The 16,569-nt window shown below is 34.6% G+C and overlaps 1 protein-coding gene across 6 annotated transcripts in view; it reads right to left on the bottom strand.

The window, feature by feature from the left end:
* Positions 1-16,569, bottom strand: part of EPHA5 (EPH receptor A5) — a 349,095-nt gene that overhangs the window by 20,635 nt on the left and 311,891 nt on the right. For all 6 annotated transcript variants that reach the window (XM_011223454.3, XM_019798407.2, XM_034671740.1 and 3 more), the window contains 3 exons: positions 8,171-8,232; positions 6,663-6,872; positions 3,489-3,638 (listed from right to left, as the gene is read on the bottom strand). In XM_011223454.3, coding sequence (XP_011221756.2) covers positions 3,489-3,638; positions 6,663-6,872; positions 8,171-8,232 — 422 coding nt within the window. The remainder of the gene's footprint in view (positions 1-3,488; positions 3,639-6,662; positions 6,873-8,170; positions 8,233-16,569) is intronic.

The following is a 16,569-nucleotide window of genomic DNA, read 5'->3' as shown; positions in this document are numbered from 1 at the left end:
AAACTGACTGCAGCATTCTGTCCCCTTGACATAGTGGAAGGTGTCCTCTGAGAGATTTAGAATATTCTGCGTGTTTGGTAATGTCATATTTTCATGTTGCAAAGCCCTTTTAGAATCAGATAGTATCTGCAATGTAGAGATTGTGGGATATATCATTCAAAACACCAAATCAGTACTTCTATTTTGCTCTCTGAGAATTTGTTTCCAAAGAAATAATCAGTGATCATGATTTTCAAATACAGTAGCTCTGTCTTGTTTCTTGAATACAATTTGGGACAGCAACTGAGGAGATCAAACTTAGTGCTATATGTAGAAACTAAATCCCACTAATGATTATGAACTTGCTGAAAAAATATATAGCTTTTATTGTACATTTTATTAAAATCAGACATTTTAGGAAGATCTGCAATTGTATTATCATTTACTGTAAATCTTATTTAGATTCTTAGAAAACCCAACCAAAACCAAAATATTAGTTTTTATTGTTATAATTTCCTGAGAATATTATATCAGCACTCCCTTTTATTTCTCTAAATAGTTTGAAATAAAGTTATCTGATAGAATATCAAGACTCTCAAATGGCTGAATTAGAAAAATATATGTGTCCCAAATCCTTCTTACTTCGTTTCTATGTCCTTCGTCATGTAACTTTATATTGTCCATTCACAATAGGCAGTGTGATTGGACCAATCCCCTGACTATGGAATTGGTTAATGTGATTTTAGGAGATATATGTTACCAAATGAGGTGCAAATGGGATCATTCTGGCCTTTCAGTCACTTGACAGATGAGTTCACATCTAGGCTAGTCTTCAGGTCTCCAGAGGAGCATGAAGGCCACATGGATTAGAGTCAAGGTGTGTCAGTATAGACCAGCCAACCCCAGGAACATGAGCACATCCAGTCAAGATCAACAGAAACACTTTTGAGCATTCACCTAGCATCATGTTCTACTGTGTTCTATAACTTTATTTGTGACAGATGCAACTATATCAGGTATAATTGCCAATAATGTAGATGACAATGCTACAGATATCATACACATAGTTAGGAAGGACTAATAATTCTGAGTGACAGAATGAGAGGTCAAAATATCGTTAAGTTTGAGAAGAAGTTAACTAGGCAAATAAGGGACAAAGGTTTTCCTTGAGTGAAGAAACTAGCTCTGCTGGCATTGCAGAATAAAATACTTTCCCCAAAATTAAAGATGAGAGTGGCATTAACATAAGCCTTGAGAAAAGTTAGAAGCCAAACTGTGAAGTACGTTGTACTTCAAGTTAGCATTTGGCTTGTTTATCTGGAGAGTAGTAAGTAGCGAATAGGTGTGGTCTTCCTTTAGATGATAAAAATCCAAAGTAGTCATTATATATGGAGTTGAATATTTTGTATTCATTCAAAGGGCTGATTTAGGATCATTGGTTGAAAAAAGGGAAGAAATAGACATTGATTCAATCAGAGACAGTGCGGTAGTTTGGTACACAAATTTTAGAGAATCATGTTGAAATTTCTGGTGTAATTTTTATTGATTTTGTGACCTTAAGAAAGTGATTTAATCTAAGTTCTGTTTCTTCACTGCAAAACAGGAATAATAATAGCATCTTTCTGATGAGCTGTTAAATATATAACAAGAGTTCAGTGATACTTTTTTTTTAACCATAGCCCTAGCCCTAAAATCATAAAGCTGAAGAGAATAGACACCATGCTCTCCCAAATTTAGAGAAATATAAGTCAGCACTCCCTCCCAAAGCCAAGTGAGTGGAACACAAAGAAAACCAATGATAGTAATTTGAGGTAACTACAAAAAGGGGTTGGCTGCCTTGCTATAGGCTTGTTAAGTGGGAATGCATTAAGCCCAATTTACTGTTACTATCAGAGAAGAATGCTGTGAAATAAATTTTGTAAAAGCTGAAGTGTGACCCTGGTTTCTCACGCAGAGAAACTTGAAGAAGGCAGGATGGCTGGAGCAGTCTGCAATAATAATCCAAAGAAGAGACGAAAGCAGAGCAATCCAGCAGAAGGGGTTTCCCTCGGGTGAAGTACACACGTGTACTGTACGGTGAGAGCCCGTGAGGTTGGGAAAGGACAGCAAGCGAGAGGAACTCTGGGAAGTCAGAGTGCATCCTCAGCCTCCAGCGACCTGTAAGGTGAGGACTTCCCCAGGCGTCTGTGCAAGAGCTCCGACACATACTTCACTAGAGAACCAGTGTTAGGTATCTGACCCACAGGAGGCATCAGCAAACTCACATAAAAACAATCTTGCCCTTTCTTTTCTACATAGCCATCAAGGACAACTCCGAAAAACCTAGATTCAAATTTTGACACAGGAGGAGGAGGAGGAAGAGCAAAAACGTGACCGTTCTTCCTTCCTGGTCTAGGTACTGAGGGTCAGGCTGGCTCTGTAGTTGCGGAAACCACTTTGAAATGGATATGGTATTGACTTTGATTTAGACTGGACTTGAATTTTTATATCTGAAATTGAATCTTAATTACTGGCATGGGACTGTTGTTTCAACAAAACGCAGCTGAAGAGCTGTAGTATCTGTCTAATAACCCCTGAAGGCATAGGAGTGGGAGATTTTACAGAGCGTGGATGAAAGAAATAATTGGAGGAAAAAAATAAATGTTTTAAATCAGTATGCTGTTGAGTTAAAACTGCTCCATACACTGGTTTTAGAAAGAAGTAATGAGGTAGTTGATAAAGCACTCAACACAGTATGTGGCACATAGTTAGGGTTCAATAAATGTTAGCTGCTTTCATAGTTGTTGTTGTTATTTGAAGGGAAAATATCAAATTTCAACGTGATCCAAAATAGGAAGGACTGTACTGAAGAGTAACAATGGAAAATTACAAAAGCAGAGACCAAAGAGCCATGTGTCAGGCATCACATAACAAACATTCTGAACTTGAATAGAAGATTCTTTGATAGTTCCTTTAATTTTAAGATCCTATTATTCTTAGTGTGAATTATTTTTCTGTATAAGAAAAAAATCGGTGTTTTTCCCCAAATTAAATAGACAGTCCAACTCTTCTTACATTTTTTAATTTAAAGAAATGTAGATTATTATTTTTTATTCCCTAAGAGCATCCACTATTAAATCAATATCATTCATCCTTTTGGTTTGGAGTATTAGCTGCCTTTATCAAATGCAAATCATAAAAACTTGGCTGTCAGCATTCATTCTCTGATGGCTCGTTCATCTTTGAAAACAGTACTGACATAAAATGAGTGAACTGTCACTATAGTACAGCTAACGCCGTCTGGCAAGGGACTGAGCTTTTATGTAATAGTAACTTCCTTTCCTTTGTACTAACTTATTTTGAGTTTCTGCGTAAAGGCTATTTTGACAACAACAAAACAGATCAGAGGGTAAGCAAAGTATTTCATTTTTTTAGGCAACTGTCATTGTGAGAAATGAAAAATTTTCTGTCTCCTGACTCAGAGAACAAAGCATTTCATTCCAAACTTGAGGGAGTAGTTCCATACTTACGTCTTGATTGGTCATCTCCCAGTAGGGTCTCTCCCCATAAGACACAACCTCCCACATCACTATTCCATAGCTCCAGACATCACTGGCAGAGGTAAACTTCCGGAAAGCTATAGCTTCTGGGGCAGTCCATCTGATTGGAATTTTGCCTCCCTAAAATTGAAAGAGAATAAAAGAATTCCCACATACGTCGAATGAATCTCAGGATATCGCTACTTCACTGGAAAGATCTAGAAAGAGATGTAGCATTTTTAAGTGAATCTGTTTGACAGCATGCAGTCTCTTTTCACATATCTCAGCCCGTAAGCACTTGTAGACTGACTACTAATTGGCTGTCCGGAAGGTTTCTGGTTTAAATTCTGTTTGACTACTGGAACACATACAGGACCCACATCTCAATTACAGTATCACGATGTCAGCTCGAAGAGGGGAAAGCAGGCAGTCAAGCAAATCAATAAGGTATACTTTCATGACTTTCTAGCAGAGAGTAAAGGACTCAAATTCTCAGGTAGTGTTTTGTTTTGTTTTTTTTTCCCTTTAACATAGGAATTGTAAATGGGAAGTCTTGATTGCTGAATGCAACCCTGAGAGGTTTAACAGTTAATAAGACAAGCATGAAGATCAGATATTGCTATATTTTCCCCCATCACCATGCAATTTCTTTTAGACTTGACTTCTCTTATTTTCTGCCAACATATTTTTGTATTTGTTCTGTTACAAACTGCTTTTATTTTCACCTAAGAGATAGGTCTCTCATTTAATTTAACCATATTAAAATTATGGAAATTAGATTGTGGGGAAAAACTTATGATGTTATCAAGTTTGGAGTTTTTTTACATGGTAAAAAAAAATGGTTTGGTAGGTTTCCTCTTAGTTCACAAAATAAATACTTTTATATCCTGCAGGCAAACCCAGGAAACCAAACATTTCATCCACAGGCAAAAATACATTTAAGGGGGAAGGGCATAGGTTTTGAAAATTTTCTTGTAAAAAAAAGATTAAGATTAACCTATGCCTTCCCATTTTGCAGATAGGGAATAATTTAATTCATACACCAGAAAAAGTGGAACTTAAGTTGTTCTTTATGAACCCAAGTTTCAAGACATGAGGAAATAACAATTTGTTGTAATGCTTGAAGTTGTTCCGTGAGCTGAGGTTAATTTGAACTATTCAAACTATGTTTAAATTATTTGTCCCTTATATATATGGTAACACCACTCTAAGAAGACTTTCCTGATACATACTTTTGTTAATTAAATATTCATGGTAAGATCACATCATTAGGCATGGCTATGTGTCATTATGATATCTATACCATGTTATCAATATTCCTCTTAAAATTGTGGTTTATTGGTTACTTCGAACTTCAGCCTAGGATTTTTCTTCTGGTCCTCTGACCATCATATCTGACGTGACAGTTATCTAAAGTTCCCTTATCCTCTCATCTCTCAGTACACACAAACTGCTACCATGGCTCATTTCAGAGGAGTAAGTCTTAAGGGTCTTGGGAACTCTGCCTCCCCTTTCCTCACTTCCCCCCTCCCCAGCATGATACATTGACACAGACCTTGACAAATCTATTTTATGCATTTAACTAAGACATCAACCAATCATACTGGGAATGGATTTTTCTATAACCTCCTTCTTGCTTAGGCTAAATTTATTAAGTGTAACTCTAATCCCAAGAGAATTCTCAATTGAGGTTTCATTTAAGGCAAATAATGACAATGATAATTAGGTCTAGAAGAAGAGAGATATCCCATCAACTAATTCATTGATTTATTAAGCTAACCATTAGAAGGCTTTGTTTGCTTAGATAAGTTACTGTTGATTTTCAGCATAGTACCGTCCCTAAACATCCATGAGTCACAAAGCAACACTGAAAAAAAAAAACAACAACAAAAATAGCCTTATAATCTATGAAAAGAGTTTATTGTTAGACTATGAATAGAAGTCATTTTTAAAAATTGAATTAAATAAGAAAATGTACAATACATCTTAAGAATGTGAGATGCCAGAAGTGGTCTTCTGTATTGTTAACCAAAGTTAACCAAATATTATAGTGAAAAAGATACAATGATATATATTTATAGCTTCACAAGGAGTTGGAACATTGAGGATATCTAACTTCATGTCTTCTTTTTTTTTTTTTAAAGAGTTTATTTATTTATTCGACAGAGATAGAGACAGCCAGCAAGAGAGGGAACACAAGCAGGGGGAGTGGGAGAGGAAAGCAGGCTCATAGCAGAAGAGCCTGATGTGGGGCTCGATCCCATAACGCCGGGATCATGCCCTGAGCTGAAAGGCAGACGCTTAACCACTGTGCCACCCAGGCGCCCCTAACTTCATGTCTTCTTGACATTGAAAAGGTTTAGAATTAAATACAGTTTCTCATAAGGGACTCAGACTCAAAAGGTGCAATATATAGACTGTTCAGAAAATTCTGTTGTACCAATACCTACAGTTTTTCACAGAAAGAATTGTTCGATACATACCATATCGATTCAGGAAGCAATTACCTTGCTGGAAAAGGATGTTGATTTATGCTAATTATGACAACATGAGTTAATGACCAATTTTCCATAGATGTGGTCTTAACAGTTAATATAGCATGTCAAGGAGGTAATTAGGCTTTAAAATACCTCCAGTAAATCAAAACTTTTTGAAGGAGTAGTTCTTTTATTTCCTATCATGTGAGTCCTTAAAAAGTAGGTTTCGATATTTCTGTATTTGTTTTACAAATGAAGACATTATAGTACAGAGTTTAAGTTACCCAATTATGTTATACATGTTTATATATTCATAGATATAATATTAATTTCTTTTAATGTAGGAGAGTCGCTCTTTAACGTTCTCTTTTACATTTAGAACTCTGAATAATTTTTATATTGTTGTATTCACTTTGAACTCAAAGGTTTTTTTTCAGTATCTGTAGGAAGAAAAACGAATTATTGTGCCTCATACAGTGAATACATTGTTTACTTGAGTTTAATATATAAATTTACAGATATCCAACAAGTAGAATTATCTGGATTTTTATCTTCCCCTCCCACCATCCCTTTCTCTCTCTGTCTTCCTATGTGAGAGGAATGTCCTTTTTGCTATTTTCTTTAAAAATCTTTAAAAATTAAATGTCTCTCGTCTAGTGTTTCAGAAATGCATTCTGTTAGATCTTACCCTCGTGGTGTAGGCCGCCTCAGGATCATCTTCCAGCACCCTGGAAAGTCCAAAGTCAGACACTTTGCACACAAGGTTACTGTTGATTAAGATGTTTCTGGCAGCAAGGTCTCTATGCACGTAGCCCATGTCGGAAAGGTACTTCATTCCTGCAGCAATCCCTCTCAGCATGCCAACAAGCTGAATCACAGTGAATTGCCCGTCGTTTTTCTATTAAAATGATGTAGAAATATTAATCCAGCAACAACAATCACTGGGGGAAAATTTGAAAGGATCTGCCTTCAAGCCCCCAATTAATATTCTCACCAAATTCATATGCAATTTGTATCTAAGGGAGCATGGAAAAAGTTCGTTAACTTTGTAACATGGATCAGTCCTCTGCCTGGTTGAAGCTGATCAAGGCTTTAAAAGTCCTTGTCAAAAATCTCAGTTAGTTGCCATTTTCTGCATTGTAATCCCTTTATTCTCAGTCGTCAGGGGAATATGTTCACCACTCCAGCCCAGTGCCTGCCTTAGATGAACACTGTGCCTTTTCTGAGGTGCTTTGAGATAAGCTAGCTCAATAGGCATACTGGGTAAAAAACAAGTGGCCAGAGGTTATGAAGGAGATTCTTCAGGAGCACATGGGAAGAAGAGGACGGAGCAATGACCAGGACAACATTAGTATAAGAAATTTGGTAACAGAAGCTTGTAGAGGCTGGAGATGAGAAGAAAACTTGGCCTTGTCAGTAGACTGCTGTCATCAATGCACAGGCCTCTGGAATAATCCTCAGGAAGGCCATTGTCCTGTTACCTTGCCTAATCAATAGTAGTAGTCACCACATGAAATGTGAAGAAGTCACAGCCTATAGGTTTAATCAGGCCTGCAAATATGTTACATTGTCTGGCACAAGCTATATAGTAATACAACAAGTTACCAACAATTAAAATTTAGACACTGGTAGGTAAAAAGAATCTTTTCCTGCAACCCAGAAGATCTGACAGCATTAGTGATACTGTCAATTACCACATGGCCATCCTGCTTGTACAAGGAGTGGCTGGCTTTCAGATGGGTTATGAGCATATTTGACCCCTTCATCAGCACAGATGATTTGCATGGACCTTTAGACATCTTTTCCTTGCTCTGACTGATATTATATACTCTGAGCAAATTAGGTACTTGTAAAAAAGCTTCTTTTTTTCCCTTTCCTTTTCTTTCCTTCTGTCTTTCTTTTCTTTATTGTTTTTTTCCCCTTCCTTTATCCCCTCTTTCTTTCATTCTTTTTTTTGGGGGGGGGCAAATTAACATACACTTAAATAAAACTTTAGGGACATATGATTTGCATTTGTTTAGGTTTCTGAAAAGGACAATTTATAAACCAAAGTTTATTTTTTGAAGTATAACTATTCTGACTCCAGATATTTCTATTGATTTAAAAGTTCTGCTTCAAAGTGGCTCATTTTCAACTTCAACATTGTAGTCAACATACAAACAAAACTTTAAATAATTAAATGTGTTTTATACCTACCTTCAAAAATGTATCTAAAGATCCATTTTCCATGTACTCTGTCACTATCATAACTGGTTTGCCTGAAAAGAAAACAGTGGTATGAGCTGCAACTTTTGATTTTGCATTCTTACCTAGGAAAAGTTTAGTAGAAGATTTTATTTTTGTCCACACTGAATATATTCTTTTAAAAAGTGTCCTCTTTGAGTAGCAAGTAAATTCATGACATGATGAGGTCTTAGTGTAATGGGTGGGGCCAGTAAGAAAGTGACAGAAGAATAATAACATTGACATTTAAGATATAATAATACAAAATTTTCAATATTAAAATCAATTTATGTAAAAAATGAGTTTAAGGATGCATTTTATTTTAATAGATGTAATGATATAATGTACCGACTAATATCCAGCAAAGCACTGTGAACGTATTATCTTTCCCACAATTCTGAACAAAAACTCCTATCCCATTTAACTGCACTACTTATGATCCCTTGAATATGTGTTGTGTTTTCCTAACTTTCTATATTCTTATAACTCCTTTCCTCATGACTACCTTTCTTTTCCTTCTCTGTCTCACACTTACTATCTCTGTCAATCCAAATGTTTTCATTCTTCAAAACTCTGTTCTAATTCCTCTTGCTATCTGGAAACTTCTCTTGCAATCATTGTTTCCTCTCCCTTTCATGTCTGATACAGAAGTGCAAGCTAGAGCTTAGGTGGACAGACACTAGAGTCACACTGCCTGGCTTTGAATCCCAGATCAATCACTTACTATGGTGCAATCTTGGGCAAATCAGTTATTATCTCTGTGCCTCATTTGTCCCAGCTGTAAAATGAAGGTGTTGATGGCACCTAACTCCCAGAGCTGTGGTGAGCATCCAGCAAGGCAAATGGTAATGCAAGTCACTTAGAACAGTGCCTATCACTTAGAATTTGATGGTTAACTTTCTTGCTGTACATAAGTTGGCTAAGAAAATAGATCATATTTTATCCCCTATAAAACTGTGGCACTTTGTATATATCTGTGATACCAGATGAAAAATGCAAGATCAAAAACCCTTCTTTATAGGAGAAAATATCTAAAACAAGACTATTAGTTTTATCACCCCACATTAACCTCACTATATTTTAAAACCTGTTCTTTACTATTTAATAAAAGCATGCTACATAAAATTTGTATTAATTTAAAGTATTTTGAGGTAAAAAGAGGCCTTATGTCAGAAAAATCTATCTCATAGGTCTATTAATAAACTTTATGTATTAGGAGGGGAAACAACGCTCATACAATCAGGAAATGCATTATAATTAATGTAATGGCATTCCAGAAGGACATCTGTATTTTACTTAAGAAGTGATTACTTTAAGTGATAGAATTAGAACCTGCATATTTATTCATACAACACTTTGTAGAAGTGCAAATAAAGCCATAGAAAGTGAAACAATTACATATGAAAAAGAAATAACTAAGAAGAAAAAAGATTTTTCACTTCAAGATCAAGATCACTTAAAACTTACTATTTTGAATAATAAGGTATGACTGTCTAATTTCTTACTCAGATAATTATCTTTTTAAAAAAATACTTCAGAAGGAATATTCTTTAAATGGAATATGATGAGTATATTACAAAGCCAGACACATTTCTCTCTTCCTCTTTAATGTTTATAAAAGTAATTTTAGAAGTTTGTCTGAAATAATTCATTAGGCATATGTTTGTAGATGCCTACATTAGGTGAAACACCACATGTGCAGAGAACGAGCACTGGAGGTGGGGATGTCATTTGATCTGAACCTTGAAGGCTGCAGGGGTCACTGATGTAATAAAAGGTGACAGATATTCCAGGAATAAGGGGCAGCATGTGCCAAGGCATCTGCTCATGAAAGAACCCATCAAGTTCAACTATGGCTAGAGCCCCGTATTTTCACTTTGTCAATCCAGAAGTGATAGGAGATGAGTTGGGAAATACTAAAAACCGACTGGGCCTACAACAGTAAAAAATAAATAAATAAATACAGTTCATAATGTATTTGTAAATGCCTGTCACAGCAAAACAGAAGAAAAGATTATAATTTTTTTTCTTTAGTAAAATTGTAATCTAAGCTCATGAATGGAGAAACACTTGTAATTTAACTTTATTTTAGTTATACTGCCATACCCATTTTAATTCAGACAAATTTTAAAATAGACAAAATTCTGCTTTGGACCCTTTTGGTCCCATTCTCACATCCAAGAGCCCATTTCAGACTTTTATTAACATTGAAGCCCCTTTTCTTTTCGAAGTCTACAACTAATATACTAACCCAAGGGTGAAAGCCAAAATATTTGACACCTGCTTTGGCACAGGTATCTACAGATCAGAAGTTACACCAGACATAATGCTGGAGTATCCTGGAATGTCTTGCTGTATTTGACATCACTCCTTCATTTACCTGATTTCAGGAATTCAGAGGTAACCAGGGATGAAGCTGAGTAGGCATATAAAGGGGACACTGGGTAATTCTGGCACCAGCTTTTATCAAACACTACCGAAGTATTTCAATAAATTTACAGCTAATAGAGCCAAAGAGTATATACCGGCTAAACATCAGCCCTCACCCAACTAGAAGGAGGCCTACATTTTCTGTAATCAGCCTGGGTAGCTCTTTTATTCTGACTTTGACTCCCACTTACAGAAATCCACTGGGTAAATTGTCATAGTATAATTGGAATTGTGAGAACTGATTTCTAGCAGATATCCAGGGAATATACAAAGTGAATAACATATGAAATTGGCACCCCTCAGCTCATACTATATGGGTACATGTCTTGTCCATCAAACTGACACCCAATCCTTATCAATCATTATTGACTCTACCCCAAGTCCTTTATGATTGCAGCACCTTCCCTATAGCTCTATTTACAAAACTTTCAGTTCTCTCCTACTCTTTTTCTAGAATTTCTTCATTTTATCTACCCTTAATTTGTTGGCCTTTTTTTTTTTTCACCGTTATGGGTCACTGGTAAATATTTAGTACTGCTCACCCAAGGTTTATTGAGTGGAAATTGGATAGAATTCCCTTGTAAAAATATCTTTTTCTTTGATGAATTTGTTCCTTAAACATACAAATTTTATGTAGCATGCTTTTATTAATAGTAAAAGGACATGTTTAAAATATACTGAGGTTAATGCAGAGTGATAAAACTAAGAGTCATGTTTTAAATTCACTGAGCTTAGAAGAAAAAAATTATACGCTAAAGTGAATGAACTGATCAGAAGACTTATTGACATTGAATAATATAGATTTGTATAGAAAAATAATAAATGATTACTTTTTAGGGAAATGAGCACCTGGCATTTGTTCTATAAGATTTCTTAGATTTCATCACCTAGTTTTAAAAGTCAGATTAATTATTTATGACAGTGTAGGTTGTAATGTCAATAACAAAAATATTATTTGAGAAGTATGATAGGGAACTAAAACACTTCTCACATTTTAGAAAATGGGAGAAAAGCAATTAAAATGAATGTTTGCAAACAAGCATGATCTTCTTTTGTTGACAAGAATAAGACACTTCAGGACCCATTCGATTATTTTTCATGCTTGAGTCATTTTAATGCTAATTATATTTAGTTTGGCTTATGTTTTGTCTCAGTTCCTGCTAGTCTGCAAGAATGACATAGCAATAATTAATGTGGCTTACTCTAACCCTTGTAAATTCAATAAAACTGTATAAATCACTTTCCATTATCCAGCTCGAAGTACAGACAAAGAATAGATTTGCCAATAATTTTGAAAGCATGTTATCAAAAATCTATATAAAAAGATCTCATAAAGCATGTCAAAACATGATTCTAATCACAGAGTAGAGTTTTTATATTACTTTATATTATTTACCAAAGACCTAGGCTAGGCAGAGTCTAAGTAGTAATTGAAACACATTATTTGTGGAATTCACCAACCTTATATTTTAATCATTCAGTTTTGTAATCATAAAAGAGCTACAATTTATTGATTTATTGGATTTTCATTCTTTACAAGGGACAATGTTATTTTTAATTATATTAAATTCCATAATAGTGGTATTACAGAAGACATTTTTCAGAGAAAGAAACATGAGGCTTAAAAAGATTCAATATATGACTTGGGTTGATGAGTGCAGATATGTAAGAACCAAAGTTGGGAACCAAATTTATGTCTATCTGACTATAAAAGCAGTTTTCCTTTCCTCCACACTATGATACCTATAATTTCAAAATACTTATTTTAAAGTTTAAATTTTATTTTAAAATCTCACAATTATTTACTCTTTTTTGTTAATACTAGCTTGGTAATCATGCCTATCTAACCATTAATGCAGATCTGGTAGGAATTCAGATTCTCTCAGTAAATAATATAACCTTACATATGACAATTACTTACATATGTTCTGAGTGTTCTGAAGTATTCTATAGTGAAATGGTCTTGGATTCTATTTATATGAGGTATATAAAGTAATAAAACCCATAGAAAGGGAAAGTGGAAATGTTATATTAGCAGCCGGGGAAGGAGGAAAGGAAGAGTTGCTCTTCAGAGGTATAAAGGTTCAGTTACGCAAGACAAAAAAGTTGTGGAGATCAGTTGTATAACATTGTGGTTATAATTAATTTATACCGCACACTTGAAAATGTAAGAGGACAGATACATTACATGTGAGGTTATTTCACTACAATAAAAAAACTGAGTTTGTTTCCTTACTCTGTGATTTTTTGGTGCTAATGTCCATCACAAATCCAAGAGAGGAGAGAATATGCCACCCCTGTTAAAGCAATCATTTTCCCTAAGATACCTCAATGTTAGGTGAAAAAACTTTGGGGAATGTTGATGTAGCCCTTGCTTTTCAGAACATTGCCCCAACAGTCTGCAAAGCTATCATCTGTTGGGAGCATATTAGAAATGCACAGTCTTAGTGCTCAATCTGATCTATTGAAACAAATTCTGCATTTTAGCAATATCCTCAGAGGCACATACAATTTTGAGAAGCAGTAAACTAGGCCACATCACAACAGTTGCAGTTAAATCTGGGCTTATTATTTTATTTGCATTGATACCACATGCTTTTCTGACACCATTAGCTCATCAATAAACACTTGATACCACTTAAGTCTCCACTCAGGGAGCATTTGATTTAGAAGCATCATAATTCACTGGAGAAAAACTGTCACTGGGCTTCACTTAGAAATATTTTACAAGACTCGTAAATAATTAAAAGTAAGCCTGTGCTAATACTTACATATCTATAGTTTTATTGCACTCTTTCATTCTATTTGGTTTATATTCCATTTAGTATACTAACACTTTCAGCTGTTTGAAATTACTTTTATTTTGACCCCAAGGGAAACTAGAGATAACTCAAATATCATGGTTCAATTATTAATGGTTAATGGTCAACCAGAAAATGGAATCTTGTGCTTAGAGCAGGGATAGATAATGCTTATTAAGGGGATAAGCAGGGGAGGACAAAGTATGGGGCAATTAGAAGGGTACTCATATTTTAATTCCATTATGGTCCTTAGTTGTCAGTTAACACTTTAGGGAAAAATCATTTATAACATTATATAATTTTAATTTGTAGAAAGATAATAAAGTAAAAAGTTGATATACCTTCCCTGAAACAGGAGCATGAAAACACCAAATGTCTCTATAAATAGAAAATCTAACCTTTATATAATATCCTCTTTTATTTCAGATTTTTTACACTGATAAACTTTTTCATTTGGTGCTCATTTCTCAAATTAGAACTGAATTTGAATTGTTCTGACATTAGTGAAGGTAGATGATTACTTATGGAGTCAGACATTATGGACTTTTCAGAGGAGGTGGGGAATCCAAGAATTAAGAAATCTGACAGCTTTCTTTTATTAATAATGAAAATAACTTTAAAAATACAATGTTTAATTTGCTAAGAGTCAATCTATGAGCTAGTAAATTTTGTTTCTATAGTTCTATTTTTTTTTTGATGAGCAAGATTTAGATTTTTTCAGGAAGAGCACTTGTAAATATCTAATAATTACGTTTACATATTTCTTAAACCACGTTCTATGCCTTAATAAGGAAAACAGGTACTGAATTAATGAGCTGGCTTTTATTTCTACTTCAGCTTTAAATTTATTTCCATCATGGTTTATCACTGGTTCATAGAATTTGTTTCCTTATGTGAAATGCACAATGTAAAATTCAAGCATGCTCATACTTCAAAACATTTTCATTTTTACATCTCAGGACTAAAGGTAAATCAGTTGCTGCATGCTTATGGACCTCTCAAATGTAAGTTGTCTAAACTGAACTGATTACCAACCACAGTCTTGATCCTCCTAGACTCTTCCCCATAATTGTCAATTCCCTTCTTTGAAGAACTCATAACAAATAATTTATAATTATTGTTGACTCCTCTCTTTTTCTCACACTCTATATCTAAATCACAGGAAGCCTTTTTGGGATTGTCTTCAAAATATCTATAGAATTCAACTGCTACTCTCCATCTTATTAGATCAGCACTTTGACCTAATTCATGACAAGGTATGAATAACGTCAGTAACCTCCCCATGGTCTCTTTGCTTAAACATTGGCTCTTACTATCTACACTTAACATGGCAGCCAGACTGATCTTGTTAACACAGATATCAGATTCCATCACATCTTGGTTCTAAAGGCTGCAAAGCTCAGATTAAGAGATGGTCTTTACAGGGACCAAAGAATGTGCACCATCTATCCTCCTAGTATGTCTCCAAGTTAAGTTCTTTCCAGACTTCTCTTCTTCATTCCATTGAAGCAACAATGGCCTTGATATTTCTTGAACATCAAATGTAAGCTCCATTTGAGACTTGCTGGTCCTTATTTCTATGACATTCTGCCCCCAGATATCTGTAAGGCCCACACTTTCACTTAATTCAAGCCTTATCAGAGAGGCCTTTCACTAAATAAAATAGTAATCACCAACCCTCAACAAAAGCAATCCCTAATTTCCTCACCTAGTTTTATTTTCTCATTTAATATATTATAAATATGTTTATTCACTTAGTTTCTATTTCCCCACCCAAAGTAAACTTCATAAAGGCAGGAACTCAGTCTGTTTAATCTCTGCTGTATCCTGATTAATAGCGATAGACATGTATTAGGTGATCAGTTAATATCTTTGAATAAATAAATGTTTGTCAAGGGTATACTGAATGTTGAAATATGAGATTGGTAACGTACACTTTTAAGAGCTTGGGTTTGGAAGCTATGTAAAACTGTTTTAAAATGTGGCATTATCCTATGCTAGTTTTATGGTAGTGGATAAGGTATTTAACCTCTTTAAAGTTAATTTTTCCCATTTGTAAAATAAGAACAAATACAAGTGTCCAAACAATAGCATTATTGTACAGGTTAAAGGAGATAATAAAGAGAATTAAGCTTAATAAATTCTTAAAGTAATGTTAATGATTAGTAGTAGTAATAACTGTTATATACAAGATCTTGTGAAAAGATTCTCAAGCAATTTCCTTCATATGAATTTTATTTTTTTCTAAACACCCATGGTTTTATAGAATAAGGTTTTAAATATAAAATATAAACTATATATCACTCTAACTAGTTTTAAATGTTTACATAACTGCATTGTCATTCACTCATTTAATATCACTTATTTTTTTTAAATTACCTAATGTGTCTGGCCTTGTGATAGAGACTAGGGGGGCTATAAAGATATATCATTTTCAACAAGCTCATTTTGTAGTAAGGATGATAAAACGTGTAGAGGAATAACTATGATATCAAGCATAGCAAGACAAAGTACAAAGAAATGAAACTAGAGTGTATAAGATTGTCTCTGGCTGAGAATTTACTCATTCAACAGATATATGAAATAGTACACATGCTGACCATTGATCTAGGAACCCACAGGTGAGCAAGACAAAAACCTCTGTTCTTTGAGGCTTAAATTCTAATGTAGAACCAGGAAGCTTTCCTTTACTGAGCCATTTGTGGAACTGGGAAGCTTTCCTTTACTGAGCTATTACACTTTATTTAGTGGTTCCTATATGCAAGGCAGACACTGAGAATAGAAAGAGAAATGAAGATATATGATGCTGATCTCATGGAGAAAGCCACAGCTGAATTAATCTTGAAGGTTAAGTAGAGCCAAGGAAAGTGGAGAGGACATTCTTGGGTGGAATGAAGTATTTCAAAGGGGTAGAACAAGAACTTGATAGAGTTTTTCTGGAAAGGAAATAGTGAAATATGGGGTTATGGCCAAAATTATATGGGGTTAAGTATCAAAGTATATATATTTTGCTTCATTTGTTTGCTTATTTGGTGATGAAGCATCAGAGGAAAGCAGTGATTTAGAAAAAGCTACCTTGGGACAATATATATGGAATGGGCTAATGTGAGAAAAGACAAAAGTGGGAAGGCTAGTTTGAAT

Source organism: Ailuropoda melanoleuca, chromosome 11, assembly GCF_002007445.2.
Source record: "Ailuropoda melanoleuca isolate Jingjing chromosome 11, ASM200744v2, whole genome shotgun sequence".
Lineage (NCBI taxonomy): Eukaryota > Metazoa > Chordata > Mammalia > Carnivora > Ursidae > Ailuropoda > Ailuropoda melanoleuca.
The sequence above is the reverse complement of the archived record's forward strand: the minus strand, read 5'-3'. Positions and strand labels throughout refer to the sequence as shown.